The 26,401-nt window shown below is 72.5% G+C and overlaps 1 protein-coding gene across 1 annotated transcript in view; it reads left to right on the top strand.

Moving 5' to 3' along the window:
- The first annotated feature begins 1,585 nt into the window (after positions 1 to 1,585).
- RYR1 (ryanodine receptor 1) overlaps positions 1,586 to 26,401 on the top strand; it is a 103,424-nt gene continuing 78,608 nt past the window's right edge. The window contains 15 exon segments of the mRNA XM_068910408.1: positions 1,586 to 1,655; positions 1,773 to 1,856; positions 5,104 to 5,223; positions 6,217 to 6,321; positions 9,285 to 9,359; positions 9,437 to 9,515; positions 12,635 to 12,747; positions 15,259 to 15,352; positions 15,436 to 15,529; positions 15,616 to 15,693; positions 18,891 to 19,047; positions 20,023 to 20,187; positions 21,871 to 21,992; positions 23,119 to 23,305; positions 26,062 to 26,197. Coding sequence (XP_068766509.1) covers positions 1,812 to 1,856; positions 5,104 to 5,223; positions 6,217 to 6,321; positions 9,285 to 9,359; positions 9,437 to 9,515; positions 12,635 to 12,747; positions 15,259 to 15,352; positions 15,436 to 15,529; positions 15,616 to 15,693; positions 18,891 to 19,047; positions 20,023 to 20,187; positions 21,871 to 21,992; positions 23,119 to 23,305; positions 26,062 to 26,197 — 1,570 coding nt within the window. The 5' untranslated portion in view covers positions 1,586 to 1,655; positions 1,773 to 1,811.

The raw sequence follows: 26,401 nt of genomic DNA on the forward strand, positions 1-26,401 counted from the left end.
CCGGGGGTCCCCGATGTCCCCCCCACCCCAAACTGGGCCGCCCTGAGCTCGCACCAGTCCCTGACTGGGGATGAACTGGGATGTACTGGGACTCCCCCCTCCCCGGGGTGAGGGTGGGGGGGGGTCTCTGGGACTGGGTGCAGCGGGGAGGGGGCCCAGGCGTCCGGGCTGTGCTCCTGCAGCCCCTTAAAGTGGGGGGAGGGGGCCCAGGCGTCCGGGTCCCTGCTGTCCCTTTAACCGGGTGGGGAGGGGGCCCAGGTGTCCGGGTCCCTGCTGTCCCTTTAACCGGGTGGGGAGGGGGCCCAGGCGTCCGGGTCCCTGCTGTCCCTTTAACCGGGTGGGGAGGGGGCCCAGGCGTCCGGGTCCCTGCTGTCCCTCCAACCGGGTTGGGGAGGGGGCCCAGGTGTCCAGGTCCCTGCTGTCCCTCCAACCGGGTTGGGGAGGGGACCCAGGCGTCCGGGTCCCTGCTGTCCCTCCAACCGGGTTGGGGAGGGGGCCCAGGCGTCCGGGTCCTGCTGTCCCTTTAACCGGGTGGGGAGGGGGCCCAGGCGTCCGGGTCCCTGCTGTCCCTCTAGCCGGGTTGGGGAGGGGGCCCAGGCGTCCGGGTCCTGCTGTCCCTCTAGGCAGGTGAGGAGGGGGCCCAGGCGTCCGGGTCCCTGCTGTCCCTCTAGCCGGGTTGGGGAGGGGGCCCAGGCGTCCAGGTCCCTGCTGTCCCTCTAGCCGGGTTGGGGAGGGGGCCCAGGCGTCCGGGTCCCTGCTGTCCCTCTAACCGGGTTGGGGAGGGGGCCCAGGCGTCCGGGTCCTGCTGTCCCTCTAGGCAGGTGAGGAGGGGGCCCAGGCGTCCGGGTCCCTGCTGTCCCTCTAGCCGGGTTGGGGAGGGGGCCCAGGCGTCCGGGTCCCTGCTGTCCCTCCAACCGGGTTGGGGAGGGGGCCCAGGCGTCCGGGTCCCTGCTGTCCCTCTAACTGGGCAGGGAGGGGGCCCAGGCGTCCGGGTCCCTGCTGTCCCTCTAGCCGGGCGGGGAGGGGGCCCAGGCGTCCGGGTCCCTGCTGTCCCTCTAGCTGGGCAGGGAGGGGGCCCAGGCGTCCGGGTCCCTGCTGTCCCTCTAGCCGGGTGGGGAGGGGGCCCAGGCGTCCGGGTCCCTGCTGTCCCTCTAGGCAGGTGGGGAGGGGGCCCAGGCGTCCGGGTCCCTGCTGTCCCTCTAACCAGGTGGGGAGGGGGCCCAGGCGTCCGGGTCCCTGCTGTCCCTCTAGCTGGGTTGGGGAGGGGGCCCAGGCGTCCGGGTCCCTGCTGTCCCTCTAGCTGTGTTGGGGAGGGGGCCCAGGCGTCCGGGTCCCTGCTGTCCCTCTAACCGGGCGGGGAGGGGGCCCAGGCGTCCGGGTCCCTGCTGTCCCTCTAACCGGGCGGGGAGGGGGCCCAGGCGTCCGGGTCCCTGCTGTCCCTTTAACCGGGTGGGGAGGGGGCCCAGGCGTCCAGGCGGGGGGGGGGGAGTCGGTGCCTCAGTTTCCCCCGTCCCTCCCCGTTACGTGGCGGCGGGGGCCGGGCCTGCGGCAGCGGGAGGCGCCGGAGCCCCGCGGCGCCCGGACACCAGCGCCGGCACCCGCCGGGGACGGGCACCCACGGGGGACCAGCACCCACCGGTGACCAGCACCCACCGGTGAGCACCCGCCAGTGAGGGGCACCCACGGGGGACCAGCCCCCACCGGTGACCGGGACCCCCGGGTGCCCCCAGCAGCCCCCACCGGTGACCAGGACCCCCGGGTGCCCCCAGCAGCCCCCACCGGTGACCGGGACCCACCGGTGACCTGCAGCCATGGCCGAGGCCGACGGGGAGGACGATGTCCTGTTCCTGCGGACGGTGAGTGGGGGGACTGGGGGCACTGGGACGGGGGACACTGGGGGGGACTGGGACAGGGTGGGGGGGCGGCAGGTACCTGGCGAAACCCCCTCCCCCTCATTGCACAGGGTAATTAGGAGCCCTAACGAGCTGGGGGGGGCTCCGGTGGGGGCGCAAAGCGGGTGTGCGAGGGTCGGGCGTGCAAAGGAGGCGTGCAAAGCAGGTGTGCAAGGGCTGCAAGGGCCGGGTGTGCGAGGGCCGGGCGTGCAAAGCGGGTGTGCGAGGGCCGGGCGTGCGAGGCGGGTGTGCAAGGGCCGGGCGTGCAAGGGAGATGTGCAAAGCAGGTGTGCAAGGGCTGCAAGGGCCGGGCGTGCAAGGGAGGTGTGCAAAGCGGGTGTGCGAGGGCCGGGCGTGCGAGGCGGGTGTGCAAAGCGGGTGTGCGAGGGCCGGGCGTGCGGGGGGGCCCGGCCCCAGCTGTCCCCCCGCAACTCGAGAGCCGCCTCTGACGCTCCCAAAAAAGCAACGTGCGAAGCCGGGGGGGGGCGGGGGGGGGACGCAGCTGTCGGGGGGTGAAACCGGATCCCCCCCCACCCCCACCCTGGCGCGGCCAGGAGGGCGCCCGGACGCCTGGGTCCCCCCTCCCTGCGGGGTGCCCGGACGCCTGGGTCCCTCAGGCCACCCGGACGCCTGGGTCCCCTGCACGCCACCCGGATGCCTGGGTCCCTCAGGGCACCCGGATGCCTGGGTCCCCCCTCCCTGTGGGGTGCCCGGACGCCTGGGTCCCCTGCACAGCACCCGGACACCTGGGTCCCTCAGGGCGCCCGGACGCCTGGGTCCCCTGCGCACCACCCGGACACCTGGGTCCCTCCTCCCTGCAGGGCGCCTGGACCCCGCAGGGACCCTCGTGCAAGGGGGTGTCCTGCCCCCCCCCCCGCAGCATCACGACGGGGCCAGAAATACCCATTTTTGGGGGGGGGGGGTGGCCCAGTTGGCTCCTTTGTCCCAGTTCCTGGCGGTTTGTCCTTAAAACAGGCCGGGGGAGGGGTGGTGCCCTAATTGCTTTGCGGGGTCGTTAATTGCTGCTCCCCGCCCCCCCCCCCCCCCCAGAGCAGCTGCCTAATTACCAAACCTGGCGGGGGGGGGGGGGGACAAGGACGAGGAGGTGTCCTTGGTGGGGGCCCAGGCGTCCGGGGACCCCAGTGCCTCCCCCAGTCCCGCCCAGTCAGGACCAGTCCTGCTATACTGGGGTGACTGGGAAAGGGGGGAGGCTCAGACTGGGGTGTTAGTGCCCCCCCCCCAGCCCCGAAGCAGCATTGGGGGCCCAGGCGTCCGGGCACGAGTACCAACATTTGGGATTCGGGTCTTGGGGGCTCCTCTGACACCCTCCCCCCCCATCCTGGGCCTGGGGACCCAGGCGTCCGGCCCTCCCCCCCCCCCCCCGGCCTTGGCTGGCGGCCGGGGTGAGCCCAGGCGTCCGGGCGGGCCCAGGCGTCCGGGCCGGGTGGCATCCCCGGCGCGCGGGCAGGAATCCGGCCGGAGCGACGGGCGCAGCTGGGGCTGTTTGTGGGGCTCCGTTCGCAGCGTCGCGTGGCAGCCCGGACGCCTGGGCCCCCGGACGCCTGGGCCCCTGCTTCCCCTCCCCCCCGGGGTGGGGGAGGTGGGAGATGCTGTGTGGAGTGGGGCTGGGCTTCGTGGAATGGGGAAACTGAGGCACAGAGGGGCTGGGGGGACCCCCCCCCCGTAGGGGCTGTGGGGGACCCAGGCGTCCGGGCTGCTCCCCCCCCCATAGGTGCTGTGGGGCTGAGGGGGACCCAGGCGTCCGGGCGGCCCCCCCCCCCATAGGGGCTGTGGGACTGGGGGGGGGCCCAGGCGTCCGGGTCGGCTGGGGCGTGGGGGATGTCAGACCCCAGGGTGCTGGGGGCCCAGGCGTCCGGGTTGGCTGGTGCGCGGGGGATGCCAGGCCCCGGGGTGCCGGGGGCCCAGGCGTCCGGGCCGGCCGGTGCGCGGGGGATGCCCGGCCCTGGGGTGCTGGGGGCCCAGGCGTCCGGGCTGGCCGGTGCGCGGGGGATGCCCGGCCCTGGGGTGCTGGGGGCCCAGGCGTCCGGGCCGGCCGGTGCGCGGGGGATGCCCGGCCCTGGGGTGCTGGGGGCCCAGGCGTCCGGGCCGGCCGGTGCGCGGGGGATGCCCGGCCCGGGGTGCTGGGGGCCCAGGCGTCCGGGCCGGCTGGTGCGCGGGGGATGCCAGGCCCCGGGGTGCTGGGGGCCCAGGCGTCCGGGTTGGATGGGGTGGGGGGGATGCCAGGCCCCGGGGTGCTGGGGGCCCAGGCGTCCGGGTTGGATGGGGTGGGGGGGGGATGCCAGGCCCCGGGGTGCTGGGGGCCCAGGCGTCCAGGACGGCTGGGGTGGGGGGGGGATGCCAGGCCCCGGGGTGCTGGGGGCCCAGGCGTCCGGGCTGGCTGGTGCGCAGGGGATGCCAGGCCCCGGGGTGCTGGGGGCCCAGGCGTCCGGGTTGGATGGGGTGGGGGGGATGCCAGGCCCCGGGGTGCTGGGGGCCCAGGCGTCCGGGTTGGATGGGGTGGGGGGGGGATGCCAGGCCCCGGGGTGCTGGGAGCCCAGGCGTCCAGGACGGCTGGGGTGGGGGGGGGATGCCAGGCCCCGGGGTGCTGGGGGCCCAGGCGTCCGGGCTGGCCGGTGCGGGGGGGCTGCCCGGCCCGGGGTGCTGGGGGCCCAGGCGTCCGGGCTGGCCGGTGCGCGGGGGCTGCCAGGCCCTGGGGTGCCGGGGGCCCAGGCGTCCGGGTTGGATGGGGTGGGGGGGATGCCAGGCCCCGGGGTGCTGGGGGCCCAGGTGTCCGGGCTGGCTGGTGCGCGGGGGATGCCAGGCCCCGGGGTGCTGGGGGCCCAGGCGTCCGGGCTGGCTGGTGCGCGGGGGATGCCAGGACCTGGGGTGCCAGGGGCCCAGGCGTCCGGGTTGGATGGGGTGGGGGGGATGCCAGGCCCCGGGGTGCTGGGGGCCCAGGCGTCCGGGTTGGATGGGGTGGGGGGGATGCCAGGCCCTGGGGTGCCGGGGGCCCAGGCGTCCGGGTTGGATGGGGTGGGGGGGCTGCCCGGCCCGGGGTGCTGGGAGCCCAGGCGTCCGGGTTGGATGGGGTGGGGGGGCTGCCAGGCCCCGGGGTGCCGGGGGCCCAGGCGTCCGGGTTGGATGGGGTGGGGGGGCTGCCAGGCCCCGGGGTGCCGGGGGCCCAGGCGTCCGGCTGAGGGCCCCCGCGCAGGACGACGAGGTCGTGCTCCAGTGCACCACCACCTTCCTGAAGGAGCAGCTGAAGCTCTGCCTGGCGGCCGAGGGCTTCGGCAACCGCCTCTGCTTCCTGGAGCCCACCTCCAACGCCCAGGTGGGGGGCGCGGGGGGCGCGGGGACGCCCTGCCCCGCCGGGCATGGGGACACGGGGACACGGGGACACCCTGCACCCCTGGGCATGGGGACACGGGGACACCCTGCACCACCGGGCATGGGGACACGGGGACATGGGGACACCTGGCAGCGCCGGGCATGGGGACATGGGGACACCCTGCACCCCTGGGCATGGGGACATGGGGACACCCTGCACCCCCAGGCATGGGGACATGGGGACATGGGGACACCCTGCACCCCTGGGCATGGGGACACGGGGACACGGGGACACCCTGCACCACTGGGCATGGGGACATGGGGACACGGGGACACCCTGCACCACCGGGCATGGGGACACGGGGACACCTGGCAGCACTGGGCATGGGGACATGGGGACACCCTGCACCCTCAGGCATGGGGACATGGGGGACATGGGGACACCCTGCACCACTGGGCATGGGGACATGGGGACACCCTGCACCCCCAGGCATGGGGACATGGGGGACATGGGGACACCCTGCACCACTGGGCATGGGGACATGGGGACACCCTGCACCCCCAGGCATGGGGACATGGGGACACCCTGCACCGCTGGGCATGGGGATATGGGAGACACGGGGACACCTGGCACCACCAGGCATGGGGACATGGGGACACGGGGACACCTGGCACCACCAGGCATGGGGACACCTTGCACTGCCAGGCATGGGGACATGGGGACACGGGGACATGGGGACGGGGGGACATGGGGACACCCTGCACTGCCAGGCATGGGGACATGGGGACATGGGGACACGGGGACGGGGGGACATGAGGACACCCTGCACCGCTGGGCACGGGGTGGGGGGACACGGGGACACCCTGCACTGCCAGGCATGGGGACACCCTGCGCCCCCTGGCATGGGGACACGGTGCAATGGGGACACGGGGACCCCCCATATCTCCTGGCGGGGGGACGCGGGGGACGGGGGGCTCAGCGGTGCCCCCCCCCCAGAACGTGCCCCCCGACCTGGCCGTCTGCTGCTTCGTGCTGGAGCAGTCGCTCTCGGTGCGGGCGCTGCAGGAGATGCTGGCCAACACCTCCGAGAGCGGCGGCGAGGTGAGCGCCCGGCGGGGGCCCCGGCGTCCGGGGGGGCCCAGGCGTCCGGGGCGGGGGGTCCGGCTGTCCGGGGGGCCCAGGTGTCCGGAGGGGCCCAGGCGTCCGGGGGGGCCCAGGCGTCTGGGGGGCCCTGGCGTCCGGGGGGGGGCCCAGGTGTCCGGGGGACCCTGGCATCCGGGGGACCCTGGCATCCGGAGGGGGTGCCCAGGCGTCTGGGGGGGGCCCTGGCGTCCGGGGAGCCCAGGCATTCGGGAGGGGCCCAGGCGTCCGGGGGACCCTGGCGTCCGGGGGGGGTGCCCAGGCATCTGGGGCGGGGGGCCCAGGTGTCCGGGGGGAGCCCCGGCGTCTGGGGGGCCCCAGCGTCCAGGGAACCCAGGCGTCCAGGGGGGCCCCGGCCTCCGGGGGGACCCAGGCGTCCGGGGTGGGGGGTCCGGGTGTCCGGGGGGCCCAGGCATCCGGGGGGAGCCCAGGCGTCTGGGGGAGCCCAGACGTCCGGGGGGCCCAGGCGTCCGGGGCGGGGGGGCCCAGGTGTCCGGGGGGGGCCCAGGCGTCTGGGGAGCCCAGGTGTCCGGGGGGGGGGCCCAGGTGTCCAGGCTGGGGCGGGGGTGAGGGGGGGTGTCAGGGGGCCCAGGCATCCGGGCTGGGTCAGGGGAGAGCATCAGGGGGCCCAGGCATCCTGGGGGGGCCCAGGTGTCCGAGCTGGGTCTGGGGAGTGCCAGGGGGCCCAGGTGTCCGGGGAGCCCAGGCGTCCTGGCGCCCTGTGACCGCCTCTCTTGTCTCTCCCCCCCCCCCCAAACCTCTGCCCACCCCAGGGGGTCGACCTGGACAAGTGGGTAGGTGCCACCGTGGTGCAGTGACCCCCTTCCTCCTCCTCCTCCTCCTCCTCCTGCTCCCCGTCGCCCCCCCGTGCTCGTCCCTGCTCGGGGGGGGGCGCAGCCCCCCCGGCTCCCCGCAGCCTCTCCCTGTCTCAGCATGGACCCAGGCGTCCGGGCGGGCCCCGGACCCCCCCCCCGCCCCGTCCATCCCCCCCCCCCGGCCTGCCCCTGCCTCCGCATGGACCCCGGATGCAACCCCAGCCCCGGCGCGGGCCGGGCCAGGCCGTCGTGCAACGCACGAGGCGCCCGGCGTGGGCAGTGCATTGCACGAGGCACCTGACATGGTCTATGCAAGGCAGTCGTGCAACGCACGAGGCGCCCGGCGTGGGCAGTGCATTGCACACAGTGCAATGCACGAGGCGCTTGACATGGGCCATGCGAGGCAGTTGTGCAACGCACAAGTTGCCTGGCATGGTGCGATGCACAAGGTGCCCGCCGTGGACCGGCTGAGGCAGTTGTGCAACGCACACTGTGCAACGCACAAGGTTCCCAGTGTGGGCCATGCGAGGCAGTTGTGCAACGCACGAGGCACCTAGTGTGGGCTGTGCAAGGCAGTCGTGCAACGCACGAGGCACTTGACATGGACCGTGCAAGGCAGTCATGCAATGCACAAGACAGTTGACATGGACCGTGCGAGGCAGTGGTGCAATGCACAAGGCACCTAGCGTGGACTGTGCAATACACGAGGCACCAAGCGTGGGCCGTGCGAGGCAGTTGTGCAATGCATGAGGCAGTTGACATGGACCGTGCGAGGCAGTCATGCAATGCACGAGGCAGTTGGCAGGGGCCGTGCGAGGCAGTCGTGCAATGCACGAGTCAGTTGACATGGGCCGTGTGAGGCGGCTGTGCAATGCACGAAGCAGTTGACACGGACCGTGCAAGGCAGCTGTGCAACACACGAGGCAGTTGACATGGACTGTGCGAGGCAGTGGTGCAACACACGAGGCAGTTGGCACGGGCCATGCGAGGCAGTCGTGCAATGCACAAGGCAGTTGACACGGACCGTGCGAGGCAGTGGGGCAACACACGAGGCAGTTGACATGGGCCGTGAAAGGCAGTCGTGCAACACACGAGGCAGTTGACATGGGCCGTGCAAGGCAGTGGTGCAACGCACGAGGCACCAAGCATGGACCGTGCGAGGTGGCTGTGCAATGCACGAGGCAGTTGGCACGGACTGTGCGAGGCAGCCGTGCAAGGCACGCGGCACCAAGCATGGACCGTGCGAGGCAGCCGTGCAATGCACGAGGCAGTTGGCAGGGGCCGTGTGAGGCAGTGGTGCAACGCACGCGGCACCAAGCGTGGGCCGTGCGAGGCAGCCGTGCAACGCACGAGGCAGTTGGCAGGGGCCGTGCGAGGCAGCCGTGCAACGCACGAGGCAGTTGGCACGGACCGTGCGAGGCAGCCGTGCAAGGCACGAGGCAGTTGGCAGGGGCCGTGTGAGGCAGTCGTGCAATGCACGAGGCAGTTGGCACGGACCGTGCGAGGCAGCCGTGCAAGGCACACGGCACCAAGCATGGACCGTGCGAGGCAGCCGTGCAATGCACGAGGCAGTTGGTACGGACCGTGCGAGGCAGCCGTGCAACGCACGAGGCAGTTGGCAGGGGCCGTGCGAGGCGGCCGTGCAAGGCACGAGGCAGTTGGCAGGGACCGTGCGAGGCAGCCGTGCAACGCACGAGGCAGTTGGCAGGGGCCGTGCGGGGCGGCCGTGCAATACACGAGGCACCAAGCATGGACCGTGCGAGGCAGTCGTGCAACGCACGAGGCAGTTGGTACGGACCGTGCGAGGCAGCCGTGCAATGCACGAGGCACCAAGCATGGACCGTGCGAGGCAGTTGTGCAATGCACGAGGCACCAAGCGTGGACCGTGCGAGGTGGCCGTGCAAGGCACGCGGCACCAAGCATGGACCGTGCGAGGCAGCCGTGCAAGGCACGAGGCAGTTGGCAGGGGCCGTGCGGGGCGGCCGTGCAAGGCACGAGGCAGTTGGCAGGGGCCGTGCGGGGCGGCCGTGCAAGGCCCGGGGGCCACGAGGGGCGCGACGCCCGAGGAGGGGCTGGCCGCGGCTGACGGCCGCCCTCTCCCCCGCGCAGTCGTCGCAGGGCGGCGGCCACCGGACCCTGCTCTACGGCCACGCCATCCTCCTGCGCCACTCGCACAGCGGCATGGTGAGCGGGCGCGCGGCCCGGGGGGGGGGGGACGGGGCCGGGGGGCCCCGGCGTCCGGCTGACCCCCCCCCCCCCAGTACCTGAGCTGTCTCACCACGTCCCGCTCCGTCACGGACAAACTCGCCTTCGACGTGGGGCTGCAGAAGGACGCGGCCGGTAGGGTGGGGGGGCCCTGTGCACCTCTATGGGGGGGGGTCCCTATGTGCCCTGTAGGGTGGGGGGGGCCCTGTGCACCTCTATGGGGGGGGGTCCCTATGTGCCCTGTAGGGTGGGGGGGCCCTGTGCACCTCTATAGGGTCCCTATGTGCCCTGTAGGGTGGGGGGGGCCCTGTGCACCTCTATGGGGTCCCTATGTGCCCTGTAGGGTGGGGGGGGCCCTGTGCACCTCTATGGGGTCCCTATGTGCCCTGTAGGGTGGGGGGGGCCCTGTGCACCTCTATGGGGTCCCTATGTGCCCTGTAGGGTGGGGGGGGCCCTGTGCACCTCTATGGGGTCCCTATGTGCCCTGTAGGGTGGGGGGGGCCCTGTGCACCTCTATGGGGTCCCTATGTGCCCTGTAGGGTGGGGGGGGCCCTGTGCACCTCTATGGGGGGTCCCTATGTGCCCTGTAGGGTGGGGGGGGGCCCTGTGCACCTCTATGGGGGGGTCCCTATGTGCTCTGTAGGGTGGGGGGGCCCTGTGCACCTCTATGGACTCCCTATGCACCTCTATGGGGGGGTCCCTATGTGCCCTGTAGGGTGGGGGGGGCCCTGTGCACCTCTATGGGGGCCCTATGCACCTCTATGGGGGGGTCCCTATGTGCCCTGTAGGGTGGGGGGGGCCCTGTGCACCTCTATGGGGGGTCCCTATGTGCCCTGTAGGGTGGGGGGTCCCTATGCACCTCTCTGGGGTGCCTGGGTGCCCTGTAGGGTGGGGGGGGTCCCTATGCACCTCTCTGGGATCCCTGGGTGCCCCATAGGGTGGGGGGTCCCTATGCACCCCTCCAGGTTCCTGGGTGCCCCCTAGGGTGGGGGGGTCCCTATGCACCTCTCTGGGGTCCCTATGTGCCCTGTAGGGTGGGGGGGGCCCTGTGCACCTCTATGGAGGTGCCTGGGTGCCCCATAGGGTGGGGGGGTCCCTACACAGCCCTCTGGGTGCCTGGGTGCCCTATAGGGTGGGGGGTCCCTATGCACCCCTCCGGGGTCCCTATGTGCCCCATAGGGTGGGGGGGTCCCTATGCACCTTTATGGGGGTGCCTGGGTGCCCTATAGGGTGGGGGGTCCCTATGCACCTCTCTGGGGTCCCTATGTGCCCTATAGGGTGGGGGGGCCCTATGCACCTCTCTGGCGTCCCTATGTGCCCCATAGGGTGGGGGGGGGTCCCTATGCACCTCTCCGGGGTCCCTATGTGCCCTATAGGGTGGGGGGGTCCCTATGCACCTCTCTGGGGTGCCTGGGTGCCCCCTAGGGTGGGGGGGTTCCTATGCACCTTTATGGGGGTCCCTATGTGCCCTATAGGGTGGGGGGGTCCCTATGCACCTTTATGGGGGTCCCTGGGTGCCCTATAGGGTGGGGGGTCCCTATGCACCTCTCTGGGGTCCCTATGTGCCCTATAGGGTGGGGGGGTCCCTATGCACCTTTATGGGGGTCCCTGGGTGCCCTATAGGGTGGGGGGTCCCTATGCACCTCTCTGGGCTCCCTATGTGCCCTATAGGGTGGGGGGGGCCCTATGCACCTCTCTGGGCTCCCTATGTGCCCTATAGGGTGGGGGGGCCCTATGCACCTTTATGGGGGTGCCTGGGTGCCCTATAGGCTGGGGGGTCCCTATGCACCCCTCCGGGGTCCCTATGTGCCCCATAGGGTGGGGGGGTCCCTATGCACCTTTATGGGGGTGCCTGGGTGCCCTATAGGGTGGGGGGTCCCTATGCACCTCTCTGGGGTCCCTATGTGCCCTATAGGGTGGGGGGTCCCTATGCACCTCTCTGGCGTCCCTATGTGCCCCATAGGGTGGGGGGGGTCCCTATGCACCTCTCCGGGGTCCCTATGTGCCCTATAGGGTGGGGGGGTCCCTATGCACCTCTCTGGGGTGCCTGGGTGCCCCCTAGGGTGGGGGGGTTCCTATGCACCTTTATGGGGGTCCCTATGTGCCCTATAGGGTGGGGGGGTCCCTATGCACCTCTCCGGGGTCCCTATGTGCCCTATAGGGTGGGGGGTCCCTATGCACCTCTCTGGGGTCCCTATGTGCCCTATAGGGTGGGGGGGTCCCTATGCACCTTTATGGGGGTCCCTGGGTGCCCTATAGGGTGGGGGGTCCCTATGCACCTCTCTGGGCTCCCTATGTGCCCTATAGGGTGGGGGGGCCCTATGCACCTCTCTGGGCTCCCTATGTGCCCTATAGGGTGGGGGGGGCCCTATGCACCTTTATGGGGGTGCCTGGGTGCCCTATAGGCTGGGGGGTCCCTATGCACCCCTCCGGGGTCCCTATGTGCCCCATAGGGTGGGGGGGGTCCCTATGCACCTTTATGGGGGTGCCTGGGTGCCCTATAGGGTGGGGGGTCCCTATGCACCTCTCTGGGGTCCCTATGTGCCCTATAGGGTGGGGGGTCCCTATGCACCTCTCTGGCGTCCCTATGTGCCCCATAGGGTGGGGGGGGTCCCTATGCACCTCTCCGGGGTCCCTATGTGCCCTATAGGGTGGGGGGGTCCCTATGCACCTTTATGGGGGTCCCTGGGTGCCCTATAGGGTGGGGGGGTCCCTATGCGCCTTTATGGGGGTCCCTGGGTGCCCTATAGGGTGGGGGGGGCCCTATGCACCTTTATGGGGGTGCCTGGGTGCCCTATAGGGTGGGGGGGTCCCTATGCACCTTTATGGGGGTCCCTGGGTGCCCTATAGGGTGGGGGGTCCCTATGCACCTCTCCGGGGTCCCTATGTGCCCTATAGGGTGAGGGGTTCCCTATGCACCTCTCTGGGGTCCCTATGTGCCCTATAGGGTGAGGGGGTCCCTATGCACCTCTCTGGGGTCCCTATGTGCCCTATAGGGTGGGGGGGTCCCTATGCACCTTTATGGGGGTCCCTGGGTGCCCTATAGGGTGGGGGGGTCCCTATGCACCTTTATGGGGGTCCCTGGGTGCCCTATAGGGTGGGGGGTCCCTATGCACCTCTCTGGGCTCCCTATGTGCCCTATAGGGTGGGGGGGGGCCCTATGCACCTTTATGGGGGTGCCTGGGTGCCCCCTAGGCTGGGGGGTCCCCCCGCCGCCCTGCGGGTGCCCTACGGGTCCCTGCGGCCGCCCCCAGGCGAGGCGTGCTGGTGGACCATGCACCCGGCCTCCAAGCAGCGCTCGGAGGGCGAGAAGGTGCGGGTGGGCGACGACCTCATCCTCGTGAGCGTCTCCTCCGAGCGCTACCTGGTGAGCCGCCGGGCCGCGCGTGCGAGCCGCCGCACCAGAGCCCTGCTGGGGCACAGGCGTGCAAGGGCTGGGCTGGGGTGGGCGTGTGCCAGGGTGTGCCAGGGCAGCAGGAGCACTAGCGTGCAAGGGCTGTGCTGGTGCAAGGAGAGGACTGGGGTGCGAGGGCCGTGCCCGTGCGAGGGTGTGCGAGGGCTATTGTGGGGCAAGGTGAGCACCGGCGTGCAAGGGCCATGCTAGTGTGAGGGCGTGCAAGGCCTGTTGTGGGGCAAGGTGAGCACTGGAGTGTAAGGGCCGCGTTGGTGCATGGCGAGTGCTGGCGTGCAAGGGCCGTGCTGGTGCGAGGGCGTGCGAGGGCCGTGCTGGTGCAAGAGCAGCTCTGGCGTGCGAGGGCTGTGCTGGTGCAAGGCCCGTGCAGGTGCGAGGGTGTGCAAGGGCCGTGCTGGTGCAAGGGCGGCACTGGTGTGAGGGCATGCAAGGGCCGTGCTGGTGCAAGAGCCGTGCTGGTGCAAGAGCGGCGCTGGTGCGAGGGCGTGCAAGGGCCGTGCTGGTGCGAGGGCGGCGCTGGTGTGAGGGCGTGCAAGAGCCGTGCTGGTGCAAGGGCCGTGCTGGTGCAAGAGCGGCGCTGGTGCGAGGGCGTGCAAGAGCCGTGCTGGTGCAAGGGCAGCGCTGGTGCGAGGGCGTGCAAGAGCCGTGCTGGTGCGAGGGCCGTGCTGGTGCGAGGGCCGTGCTGGTGCAAGAGCGGCACTGGTGCGAGGGTGTGCAAGAGCCGTGCTGGTGCAAGGGCGGCGCTGGTGCGAGGGCGTGCAAGGGCCGTGCTGGTGCAAGAGCCGTGCTGGTGCAAGAGCGGCGCTGGTGCGAGGGTGTGCGAGGGTGGCGCTGGTGCGAGGGCCGTGCTGGTGCAAGGGCGGCGCTGGTGCGAGGGCGTGCAAGGGCCGTGCTGGTGCGAGGGCCGTGCTGGTGCGAGGGCGGCGCTGGTGTGAGGGCGTGCAAGGGCCGTGCTGGTGCAAGAGCCATGCTGGTGCAAGGGCAGCGCTGGTGCGAGGGTGTGCAAGAGCCGTGCTGGTGCGAGGGCAGCGCTGGTGCGAGGGCGTGCGAGGGCCGTGCTGGTGCAAGGGCCGTGCTGGTGCAAGGGCGGCGCTGGTGCGAGGGCCGTGCTGGTGCAAGGGCCGTGCTGGTGCAAGGGTGGCGCTGGTGCGAGGGCGTGCAAGGGCCGTGCTGGTGCGAGGGCGGCGCTGGTGCGAGGGTGTGCAAGAGCCGTGCTGGTGCGAGGGCAGCGCTGGTGCGAGGGCGTGCGAGGGCCGTGCTGGTGCAAGGGCCGTGCTGGTGCAAGGGCGGCGCTGGTGCGAGGGCCGTGCTGGTGCGAGGGCCGTGCTGGTGCAAGGGCGGCGCTGGTGCGAGGGCGTGCAAGGGCCGTGCTGGTGCGAGGGCCGTGCTGGTGCGAGGGCGTGCGAGGGCCGTGCTGGTGCAAGGGCCGTGCTGGTGCGAGGGCGTGCAAGGGCCGTGCTGGTGCGAGGGCCGTGCTGGTGTGAGGGCGTGCAAGGGCTGTGCTGGTGCAAGGGCCGTGCTGGTGCAAGAGCGGCGCTGGTGCGAGGGCGTGCAAGAGCCATGCTGGTGCAAGGGCCGTGCTGGTGCGAGGGCCGTGCTGGTGCGAGGGCCGTGCTGGTGCAAGGACGGCGCTGGTGCGAGGGCGTGCGAGGGCCATGCTGGTGCGAGGGCCGCGCTGGTGCAAGAGCAGCGCTGGTGCGAGGGCGTGCAAGAGCCATGCTGGTGCAAGAGCGGCGCTGGTGCAAGAGCCGTGCTGGTGCGAGGGCCGTGCTGGTGCAAGGGCGGCGCTGGTGCGAGGGCGTGCAAGAGCCGTGCTGGTGCAAGAGCGGCGCTGGTGCGAGGGCCGTGCTGGTGCAAGAGCCATGCTGGTGCAAGAGCGGCGCTGGTGCAAGAGCCGTGCTGGTGCAAGAGCCGTGCTGGTGCAAGAGCGGCGCTGGTGTGAGGGCCGTGCTGGTGCAAGAGCCGTGCTGGTGCAAGAGCCGTGCTGGTGCAAGGGCGGCGCTGGTGCGAGGGCGTGCGAGGGCCATGCTGGTGCGAGGGCCGTGCTGGTGCAAGAGCGGCGCTGGTGCGAGGGCTGTGCTGGTGCAAGGGCGGCGCTGGTGCGAGGGCGTGCAAGAGCCGTGCTGGTGCAAGAGCGGCGCTGGTGCGAGGGCCGTGCTGGTGCAAGGGCCGTGCTGGTGCAAGGGCTGTGCTGGTGCAAGGGCGGCGCTGGTGCGAGGGCGTGCAAGGGCCATGCTGGTGCGAGGGCCGTGCTGGTGCAAGAGCGGCGCTGGTGCAAGGGCCGTGCTGGTGCAAGAGCGGCGCTGGTGCAAGGGCCGTGCTGGTGCAAGAGCCGTGCTGGTGCAAGGGCCGTGCTGGCGCGCGGGCGGCGCTGGCGGGCGAGGGCGGCGGCGGCGGGCGAGCGGGCAGAGCGCCCGCCCGGACGCCTGGGCCCGCCGGCTGACGGCTGCCCCCGCCGGCGCCCAGCACCTCTCGACGGCCAGCGGGGAGCTGCAGGCCGACGCCTCCTTCATGCAGACGCTCTGGAACATGAACCCCGTCTGCTCCGGCTGCGAGGAAGGTGGGGGCCCCGGGTTCTTTATTTTGGGGGGGGGGGGCCCGGACGCCTGGGCCCCGCCGACCCCCGCCGCCCGCCCTCCCCAGGCTACGTGGCCGGCGGCCACGTCCTGCGCCTCTTCCACGGCCACATGGACGAGTGCTTGACCACGCCGGCGCCGGAGCAGGGCGACGAGCGCAGGTGAGCCGCCCGGACGCCGGGGCCCCCCCGGCCGCCGCGTCCCCCCCCCCCAACCCCGGTGCCAGCGGCCTCTGTCCCCGCAGCAGCAGCCCCGTGAGCTACGAGGGCGGCGCCGTCTGCACCCACGCGCGCTCCCTCTGGCGCCTGGAGCCCCTGCGCATCAGGTGGGGGGGGGTCGGGGGGGGGGCCTGGGGGGGTGATGGGGGGCCTGGGGGGTGTCCTGGGGGGGGTCCTGGGGGGGTCTGGAGGGGTTATGGGGGTCCTGGGGTGGGCTAGGGGGGTCCTGGGGGGGTCTAGGGGGGTCTAGGGGGGTCCTGGGAGGGGTCTGGTGGGGTGATGGGGGGCCTGGGGGGTCTAGGGGGAGGTCTGGGGGGGTCCTGGGGGGGTCTGGGGGGGTGCTGGGGGGGTCATGGGGGGGGTCTAGGGGGGTCCTGGGGGGGTCCTGGGAGGGGTCTGGTGGGGTGATGGGGGGCCTGGGGGGTCCTGGGGGGGTCTGGGGGGGTTATGGGAGTCCTGGGGGGGTCTAGAGGGGTCCTGGGGGGGTCATGGGGGGGTCTGGAGGGGTGATGGGGGTCCTGGGGGGGTCTGGAGGGGTTATGGGGGTCCTGGGGTGGGCTAGGGGGGTCCTGGGGGGGTTCTGGGGGGTCCTGGGGGGGTCTGGAGGGGTTCTGGGGGTTCTGGGGGGGTCTAGGTGGGTCCTGGGGGGGGTCTGGGGGGGTGATGGGGGTCCTGGGGGGGGTCTGGAGGGGTTATGGGGGTCCTGGGGGGGTCTAGGGGGGTCCTGGGGGGGTCCTGGGGGGGTCTGGAGGGGTTATGGGGGGAGTCTGGGGGTGTTGGGGGTCCTGTGGGGGATCTGGGGGGGGTCTGGTGGGGTGATGGGGGGTCTGGAGGGGTTATAGGGGTCCTGGAGGGGTCTAGGGTGGTCCTGGGGGGGTCCTGGGGGGGTCCTGGGGGGGTCTGGAGGGGTTATGGGGGTCCTGGGGGGGTCTAGGGGGGTCCTGGGGGGGTCCTGGGGGGGTCTGGAGCAGTTCTGGGGGTTCTGGGGGGGTCTAGCTGGGTCCTGGGGGGGTCTGGGGGGGTGCTGGGGGGGTTATGGGGGTCCTGGGGGGTCCTGGGGGGGTCCTGGGGGGGTCTAGGGGGGTCCTGGGGGGGGTCTGGAGGGGTTATGGGGTGGTCTGGAGCAGTTATGGGGGTCCTGGGAGGGGTCTGGGGGGGTGATGGGGGTCCTGGGGGGGTCCTGGGGGGGTGAATGGGGGTCCTGGGGAGGTCTGGAGGGGTTATGGCATCCTGGGGGGCTGGAGGGGGTCCTGGGGGGGTCTAGGGGGGTCCTGGGGGGGCTGGCAGAGTTATGGGGGGTCCTGGGGGGTCTAGAAGGGTCCTGGAGGGGTCTGGGGGGGTCCTGAGGGGATCTTGGAGGGGGCTGGAGGGGGTCTGGGGGGTTATGGGGGTCCTGAGGGGTCCTGGGAGGGTCCTGGGAGGATCCTAGGGGTCCGGGGGGGGTCCTGGGGGTGGAGGGTACCCAGGGGTGCATTGGGGGTGTTAGGGGATTACTGGGGGTCTGGGGGGGCAATGGGCCACCATGATGTCTTCCCGTGCATCACCCCCGGGTCCCCGTGCGCGGTCCCCGTGCGTTGTCCCCGCGTCCCCACGCGTGGTCCCCGGGCCCCCGTGACGCGTCCCTGTGCATCACCCCTGGGTCCCTGTGCACGGTCCCCACGTCCCCATGCATGGTCCCCGTGCGTGGTCCCCGGGCCCCCGTGACGCATCCCTGTGCATCACCCCTGGGTCCCTGTGCACGGTCCCCGTGCATTGTCCCCACGTCCCCATGCGTGGTCCCCGTGCATGGTCCCCAGGCCCCCGTGACACGTCCCCATGCATCACCTCTGGGTCCCTGTGCACGGTTCCCACGTCCCCATGCATGGTCCCCGTGCGTGGTCCCCGGGCCCCCGTGACGCGTCCCTGTGCATCACCCCTGGGTCCCTGTGCACGGTCCCCGTGCATTGTCCCCACGTCCCCATGCGTGGTCCCCGTGCGTGGTCCCCAGGCCCCTGTGACACGTCCCCGTGCATCACCCCTGGGTCCCTGTGCACGGTCCCTGTGCATGGTCCCCGGGCCCCTGTGACACGTCCCCGTGCATCACCCCTGGGTCCCTGTGCACGGTCCCCACGTCCCCATGCATGGTCCCCGTGCGTGGTCCCCGGGCCCCCGTGACGCATCCCTGTGCATCACCCCTGGGTCCCTGTGCACGGTCCCCGTGCATTGTCCCCACGTCCCCATGCGTGGTCCCCGTGCATGGTCCCCAGGCCCCTGTGACACGTCCCCATGCATCACCCCTGGGTCCCTGTGCACGGTCCCCACGTCCCCATGCGTGGTCCCCGTGCATGGTCCCCGGGCCCCTGTGACATGTCCCCGTGCATCACCCCTGGGTCCCTGTGCACGGTCCCCGTGCATTGTCCCCACGTCCCCATGCGTGGTCCCCGTGCATGGTCCCCAGGCCCCTGTGACACGTCCCCGTGCATCACCCCTGGGTCCCTGTGCACGGTCCCCGTGCATTGTCCCCACGTCCCCATGCGTGGTCCCCGTGCATGGTCCCCGGGCCCCTGTGACACGTCCCCGTGCATCACCCCTGGGTCCCTGTGCACGGTCCCCACGTCCCCATGCATGGTCCCCGTGCATGGTCCCCGGGCCCCCATGACGCGTCCCTGTGCATCACCCCTGGGTCCCTGTGCACGGTCCCCGTGCATTGTCCCCACGTCCCCATGCGTGGTCCCCGTGCATGGTCCCCAGGCCCCTGTGACACGTCCCCATGCATCACCCCTGGGTCCCTGTGCACGGTCCCCACGTCCCCATGCGTGGTCCCCGTGCATGGTCCCCGGGCCCCTGTGACATGTCCCCGTGCATCACCCCTGGGTCCCTGCACATGGTCCCCACGTCCCCATGCGTGGTCCCCGTGCATGGTCCCCGGGCCCCTGTGACACGTCCCCATGCATCACCTCTGGGTCCCTGTGCACGGTCCCCACGTCCCCATGCGTGGTCCCCGTGCATGGTCCCCGGGCCCCCGTGACACGTCCCTGTGCATCACCCCTGGGTCCCTGTGCATGGTCCCCACGTCCCCATGCGTGGTCCCCGTGCATGGTCCCCAGGCCCCTGTGACATGTCCCCGTGCATCACCCCTGGGTCCCTGCGCATGGTCCCCACGTCCCCATGCGTGGTCCCCGTGCATGGTCCCCGGGCCCCCGTGACACGTCCCCATGCATCACCCCTGGGTCCCTGTGCACGGTCCCCGTGCATTGTCCCCACGTCCCCATGCGTGGTCCCCGTGCATGGTCCCCGGGCCCCCGTGACACGTCCCCGTGCGCAGCTGGAGCGGGAGCCACCTGAAGTGGGGACAGCCCTTCCGCGTGCGGCACGTCACCACGGGCCGCTACCTGGCGCTCACCGAGGACAAGGGCCTGGCCGTGGTGGAGGCGGCCGCCGCCAACACCCGCGCCTCCGCCTTCTGCTTCCGCGCCTCCAAGGTGGGACGGGCCCGGGGGTGTCCTGGGCAGGGCGGTCCCCGTGTCGGTCCCTGTCCCACTCCTGTCCTCGTGCCGTCCTGGGGCTGTCTCCATCCCTGAGCCAATCTCCATCCTGGTCCCCTTCCTTGTCCTCCATGCCCATGCTGGACCCCATCCCCGTGCTGGTCCCATCACCATCTTGGTCCCATCCCATCCCTGTGCTGGTCCCCGTCGTGGTCCCATCCCATCCCCATGTTGGTCCCCAACCCTCTACAGATGCCCATCCTGGTCCCATCCCTGTGCAGGTCCTGTCTGCTTTTGGGTTCCCATCCTGGTCCCCGTCCCCATCCCCATATGGGTCTTGTCCCCATGCAGGTGCCCATCCTGATACCATCCCTGTCCCCACCCCCATGCAGGTGCCCATCCTGGTCCCATCCCTGTCCCCATGGGGGTCCCATCCCCATGCAGGTGCCCATCCTGGTCCCATGCCCATCCCCATGGGGTCCCCATCCCCATGCAGGTGCCCATCCTGGTCCCATGCCCATCCCCATGGGGTCCCCATCCCCATGCAGGTGCCCATCCTGGTCCCATCCCCATCCCCATGCAGGTGCCCATCCTGGTCCTATGCCCATCCCCATGGGGTCCCCATCCCCATGCAGGTGCCCATCCTGGTCCCATGCCCATCCCCATGGGGTCCCCATCCCCATGCAGGTGCCCATCCTGGTCCCATCCCCATCCCCATGCAGGTGCCCATCCTGGTCCCATGCCCATCCCCATGGGGTCCCGTCCCCATGCAGGTGCCCATCCTGGTCCCATCCCTGTCCCCACCCCCATGCAGGTGCCCATCCTGGTCCCATGCCCATCCCCATGGGGGTCCCATCCCCATGCAGGTGCCCATCCTGGTCCCATGCCCATCCCTATGGGGGTCCCATCCTGATCCCATCCTGGTGGCCGCGGGGGTCCCGTGCCCGCCCTGACGGCCCCGCACCCCGGCAGGAGAAGCTGGAGGTGGTGGCCAAGAGGGACGTGGAGGGCATGGGGGCCCCGGAGATCAAGTACGGCGAGTCGCTGTGCTTCGTGCAGCACGTGGCCAGCGGGCTCTGGCTCACCTACGCCGCCGCCGACACCAAGGCCATGCGCCTCGGGCTGCTCAAGAGGAAGGTGGGGGGCCGGGGGGGTCTTGGCAGGGGGCCTGGTGGGCTCAGGGGGCGATCTGGGGAGGTTTGGAGGTCTTTGGGGATCTCTGGGGTCTCTAAGAGGTGATGGGACATCTCTGCACGGGGTGGCTGGGAGGTTTGGGGGGTCTCGGGGGGGTCTTTGGGGTGCTGGGGAATTTGGGGGCTCTCTGGGGGTCTGTAGGCTTTTTGGGGGGTCTCTGGGGATTCCGAAGGTCTTTGGAGGGTGCTGGGGTCTCTGGGGGTGTGTGGGGGTGTTACTGGGAAGGCTCTGAGGGGCACTGGGAGGTTTCAGGTGAGCTGCTAAGGGATGCTGGGGACACTGGGAGGTGGTGGTGAGGGTCTGGGGAGGACCTGGAGGGATACTGGGGGCACTGGGAGATGGTGGGAGGTCTGGGGAGGACCTGGAGGGATGCTGGGAGGACCCGGAGGGTTGCTGGGGGCACTGGGCAATGGTGGGTGATGCTGGGAGGACCCAGAGGGATGCTGGTGGCGCTGGGCGATGGCGGGTGATGCTGGGAGGACCCGGAGGGATGCTGGTGGTGCTGGGCGATGCTGGGTGATGCTGGGAGGACCCAGAGGGATGCTGGTGGTGCTGGGCGATGCTGGGCGATGCTGGGAGGACCCGGAGGGATGCTGGTGGCACTGGGTGATGCTGGGTGATGGTGGGAGGAGCCGGAGGGATGCTGGTGGTGCTGGGCGATGCTGGGTGATGGTGGGAGGACCCAGAGGGATGCTGGTGGTGCTGGGCGATGCTGGGTGATGCTGGGAGGACCTGGAGGGATGCTGGTGGCGCTGGGCGATGCTGGGTGATGCTGGGAGGACCTGGAGGGATGCTGGTGGCGCTGGGCGATGCTAAGGGATGCTGGGAGGAGCCGGAGGGATGCTGGTGGCGCTGGGCGATGGTGGGTGATGCTGGGAGGACCCAGAGGGATGCTGGTGGCGCTGGGCGATGGTGGGTGATGCTGGGAGGACCTGGAGGGATGCTGGTGGCACTGGGCGATGCTGGGTGATGCTGGGAGGAGCCGGAGGGGTGCTGGTGGCGCTGGGCGATGCTGGGTGATGCTGGGAGGACCCAGAGGGATGCTGGTGGCGCTGGGCGATGCTGGGAGGACCCGGAGGGATGCTGGTGGTGCTGGGTGATGGTGGGCGATGCTGGGAGGACCCGGAGGGATGCTGGTGGCGCTGGGCGATGCTGGGCGATGCTGGGAGGACCCGGAGGGATGCTGGGGGCGCTGGGCGATGCTGGGCGATGCTGGGAGGACCCGGAGGGATGCTGGTGGTGCTGGGTGATGGTGGGCGATGCTGGGAGGACCCGGAGGGATGCTGGTGGTGCTGGGCGATGGTGGGTGATGCTGGGAGGACCCGGAGGGATGCTGGGGGCGCTGGGCGATGCTGGGTGATGCTGGGAGGACCCGGAGGGATGCTGGGGGCGCTGGGCGATGCTGGGTGATGCTGGGAGGACCCGGAGGGATGCTGGTGGTGCTGGGCGATGCTGGGCGATGCTGGGAGGACCCGGAGGGATGCTGGTGGCGCTGGGTGATGGTGGGCGATGCTGGGAGGACCCGGAGGGATGCTGGTGGCGCTGGGCGATGCTGGGCGATGCTGGGAGGAGCCGGAGGGGTGCTGGGGGCTCGGGGGGCTGCCGCTGAGCCCCCGGGCCCCCCAGGCCATCCTGCACCAGGAGGGGCACATGGACGACGCGCTGTCGCTGAGCCGCTCGCAGCGGGAGGCCTCGCAGGCGGCGCGCATGATCTACAGCACCTCCGGCCTCTACGGGCTCTTCGTCAAGTGCGGGGGGCTGCGGGGCGCTGGGGGGGGCTGGGGGCTGCAGGGACCTGGGGGGGTGTGTGGGGCTGGGGGGCGGCAGGGACCTGGGGGGGGTGTGGGGCTGGGAGGGTCCGTAGGGCCCTGGGGGGGTGCGTGGGGCTGGGGGTCCCCAGGGCCCTGGGGGGGTGCGTGGGGCTGGGGGTTCCCCAGGACCCTGGGGGGGGTGCGTGGGGCTGGGGGGCTGCAGGGACCTGGGGGGGGTGTGGGGCTGGGAGGGTCCGTAGGGCCCTGGGGGGGTGCGTGGGGCTGGGGGTCCCCAGGGCCCTGGGGGGGTGCGTGGGGCTGGGGGTTCCCCAGGACCCTGGGGGGGGGTGCGTGGGGCGGGGGGGTCCCCATGGCCCTGGGGGGGTGCGTGGGGCTGGGGGTTCCCCAGGGCCCTGGGGGGGGTGCGTGGGGCTGGGGGGTCCCCAGGGCTCTGGGGGGGGGTGCATGGGGCGGGGGTTCCCCAGGGCTCTGGGGGGGGGTGCGTGGGGCTGGGGGATTCCCCAGGACCCTGGGGGGGGTGCGTGGGGCTGGGGGTTCCCCAGGGCTCTGGGGGGGGTGCGTGGGGCTGGGGGGTCCCCATGGACCTAGGGGGGGTGTGCGTGGGGCTGGGGGGTCCCCAGGGCTCTGGGGGGGGGGTGCGTGGGCCTGGGGGTTCCCCATGGCCCTGGGGGGGGTGCGTGGGGCTGGGGGTTCCCCAGGACCCTGGGGGGGGGTGCGTGGGGCGGGGGGGTCCCCAGGACCCTGGGGGGGTGCGTGGGGCTGGGGGGTTCCCCAGGACCCCGGGGGGGGTGCGTGGGGCTGGGGGTTCCCCATGACCCTGGGGGGGGTGCGTGGGGCTGGGGGGTCCCCATGGACCTAGGGGGGGTGTGCGTGGGGCTGGGGGGTCCCCAGGGCTCTGGGGGGGGGTGCGTGGGGCTGGGGGTCCCCATGGACCTAGGGGGGGTGTGTGGGGCTGGGGGGTCCCCAGGACCCTGGGGGGGGGTGCGTGGGGCTGGGGGGTTCCCCAGGACCCTGGGGGGGGGTGTGGGGCGGGGGGGTCCCCAGGGCTCTGGGGGGCCTGGGGGGGCCGCCGCCCCATGCCCACGGCCGCCCCCGCCCCCAGGAGCCTGGACAGCCTGTGCGCCAAGGGCAAGGGGGGGCCGGGGGCGCCGCTGCCCATCGCCGCCGTCATCCTGAGCCTGCAGGACCTCATCGGCTACTTCCAGCACCCGCCGGCCGAGCTGCGGCACGAGGAGCGCCAGGGCCAGCTGCGCTCGCTCAAGAGCCGCCAGAACCTCTTCCAGGAGGAGGTGGGCTGCCCGGGGGGCCCGGGGGGCATGCAGGCACCCGGGGGTGCTCCTGGGGCGGTGCAGGCACCCGGGGGTGCTCAGGGGGCTGCCTGGGGGGCCCGGGGGGCCGCGCAGGCACCCAGGGGTGCTCCTGGAGCTGCCTGGGGGGCTCAGGTGGGCTGCGCAGGCACCCGGGGGTGCTCATGGGGCCATGCAGGTACCCGGGGGTGCTCCAGGGGGCTGCCTGGGGGGCCCGGGGGGCATGCAGGCACCCGGGGGTGCTCAGGGGGCTGCCTGGGGTGCTCAGGGGAGCCGCGCAGGCACCTGGGGGTGCTCAGGGGGCTGCCCGGGGGGCCCGGGGGGCCGCGCAGGCACCCAGGGGTGCTCCTGGAGCTGCCTGGGGGGCTCGGGTGGGCCGCGCAGGCACCCGGGGGTGCTCCTGGGGCTGTGCAGGCACCCGGGGGTGCTCAGGGGGCTGCCTGGGGGGCCCGGGGGGCCGCGCAGGCACCCAGGGGTGCTTCTGGAGCTGCCTGGGGGGCTCGGGTGGGCCGCGCAGGCACCCGAGGGTGCTCCTGGGGCCATGCAGGCACCCGGGGGTGCTCCAGGGGGCTGCCTGGGGGGCCCGGGGGGGGCCATGCAGGCACACGGGGGTGCTCCTGGGGCGGCGCAGGCACCCGGGGGTGCTCAGGGGGCTGCCTGGGGGGCTCCGGGGGGGCTGCACAGGCACCTGGGGGTGCTCCTGCGTCTGTGCATGCACCCGGGGGTGCTCATGGGGCTGCGGGGGTGCTGGGGGGCTGCGCAGGGGTCTGTGCATGCACCCGGGGGTGCTCAGGGAGCTGCAGAGGTGCTGGGGGGCTCAGGGGTCTGTGCATGCACATGAGGCACTGGTGGAGCACCCCTGGGTGCTGGTGGGGCCGTGCATGCACCCGGGGCACTGGTGGAGCACCCCTGGGTGCTGGTGGGGCCGTGCATGTACATGGGGCACTGGTGGAGCACCCAGGGGTGCTGGTGGGGCTGTGCGTGCACCCGGGGCACTGGTGGAGCACCCCTGGGTGCTGGTGGGGCCGTGCGTGCACCCGGGGCACTGGTGGAGCAGCCAGGGGTGCTGGTGGGGCCGTGCGTGCACCTGGGGCACTGGTGGAGCACCCAAGGGTGCTGGTGGGGCCGTGCGTGCACCCGGGGCACTGGTGGAGCACCCAGGGGTGCTGGTGGGGCTGTGAGTGCACCCAGGGGCACTGGTGGAGCACCCGGGGCGCTGGTGGGGCTGTGCGTGCACCCGGGGCACTGGTGGAGCACCCCTGGGTGCTGGTGGGGCCGTGCGTGCACCCGGGGCACTGGTGGAGCACCCCTGGGTGCTGGTGGGGCCGTGCGTGCACCCGGGGCACTGGTGGAGCACCCCTGGGTGCTGGTGGGGCCGTGCGTGCATCCGGGGCACTGGTGGAGCACCCCTGGGTGCTGGTGGGGCCGTGCGTGCACATGGGGCACTGGTGGAGCACCCAGGGGTGCTGGTGGGGCCGTGCGTGCACCCGGGGCACTGGTGGAGCACCCCTGGGTGCTGGTGGGGCCGTGCGTGCACCCGGGGCACTGGTGGAGCAGCCAGGGGTGCTGGTGGGGCCGTGCGTGCACCTGGGGCACTGGTGGAGCACCCAAGGGTGCTGGTGGGGCCGTGCGTGCACCCGGGGCACTGGTGGAGCACCCAGGGGTGCTGGTGGGGCTGTGAGTGCACCCAGGGGCACTGGTGGAGCACCCGGGGCGCTGGTGGGGCTGTGCGTGCACCCGGGGCACTGGTGGAGCACCCAGGGGTGCTGGTGGGGCCGTGCATGCACCTGGGGCACTGGTGGAGCACCCGGGGCGCTGGTGGGGCCGTGCATGCACCCGGGGCACTGGTGGAGCACCCGGGGCGCTGGTGGGGCCATGCGTGCACCCGGGGCACTGGTGGAGCACCCGGGGCGCTGGTGGGGCCGTGCGTGCACCCGGGGCACTGGTGGAGCACCCCTGGGTGCTGGTGGGGCCATGCGTGCACCCGGGGCACTGGTGGAGCAGCCAGGGGTGCTGGTGGGGCCGTGCGTGCACCCGGGGCACTGGTGGAGCACCTGGGGTGCTGGTGGGGCCGTGCGTGCACCCGGGGCACTGGTGGAGCACCCCTGGGTGCTGGTGGGGCCATGCGTGCACCCGGGGCACTGGTGGAGCACCCGGGGCGCTGGTGGGGCCGTGCATGCACCCGGGGCACTGGTGGAGCACCCGGGGCGCTGGTGGGGCCGTGCGTGCACCCGGGGCACTGGTGGAGCACCCAGGGGTGCTGGTGGGGCCGTGCATGCACCCAGGGGCACTGGTGGAGCAGCCAGGGGTGCTGGTGGGGCCGTGCGTGCACCCGGGGCACTGGTGGAGCACCCGGGGCGCTGGTGGGGCCGTGCATGCACCCGGGGCACTGGTGGAGCACCCCTGGGTGCTGGTGGGGCCGTGCGTGCACCCGGGGCACTGGTGGAGCACCCGGGGCGCTGGTGGGGTCATGCGTGCACCCAGGGGCACTGGTGGAGCAGCCAGGGGTGCTGGTGGGGCCGTGCGTGCACCCGGGGCACTGGTGGAGCACCCAGGGGTGCTGGTGGGGCCGTGCATGCACCCAGGGGCACTGGTGGAGCACCCCGGGGCGCTGGTGGGGCCATGCGTGCACCCGGGGCACTGGTGGAGCAGCCAGGGGCTCCGGGGGGCGCGGAGGCGGCCGGGGCTGGCGGTGGGGCGGGCGGGGGGCCGCGGCCTGACGCCCCCCGCGCCCCCAGGGCATGATCGCGCTGGTGCTGAACTGCATCGACCGCCTGAACGTGTACAGCACGGCCGCCCACTTCGCCGAGTGCGCCGGCGACGAGGCCGCGGCCTCCTGGAAGAGGATCGTCAACCTGCTCTACGAGCTGCTGGGTGCGGGGGCGCCGGCTGCAGCCCGGGGTGCAGCGCCGGGAGGGTGCAGCGGGGGCTGGGTGCAGGGGTGCAGCGCGGGGAGGGTGCAGCGGGGGCGCGGGGTGCAGCGCGGGGTGCAGCGCCGGGAGGGTGCAGCGGGGGCGCGGGGTGCAGCGCGGGGAGGGTGCGGGGGCGCGGGGTGCAGCGCGGGGTGCAGCGCGGGGT

Source organism: Struthio camelus, chromosome 16 (assembly GCF_040807025.1).
Source record: "Struthio camelus isolate bStrCam1 chromosome 16, bStrCam1.hap1, whole genome shotgun sequence".
In the NCBI taxonomy this organism is placed as follows: domain Eukaryota; kingdom Metazoa; phylum Chordata; class Aves; order Struthioniformes; family Struthionidae; genus Struthio; species Struthio camelus.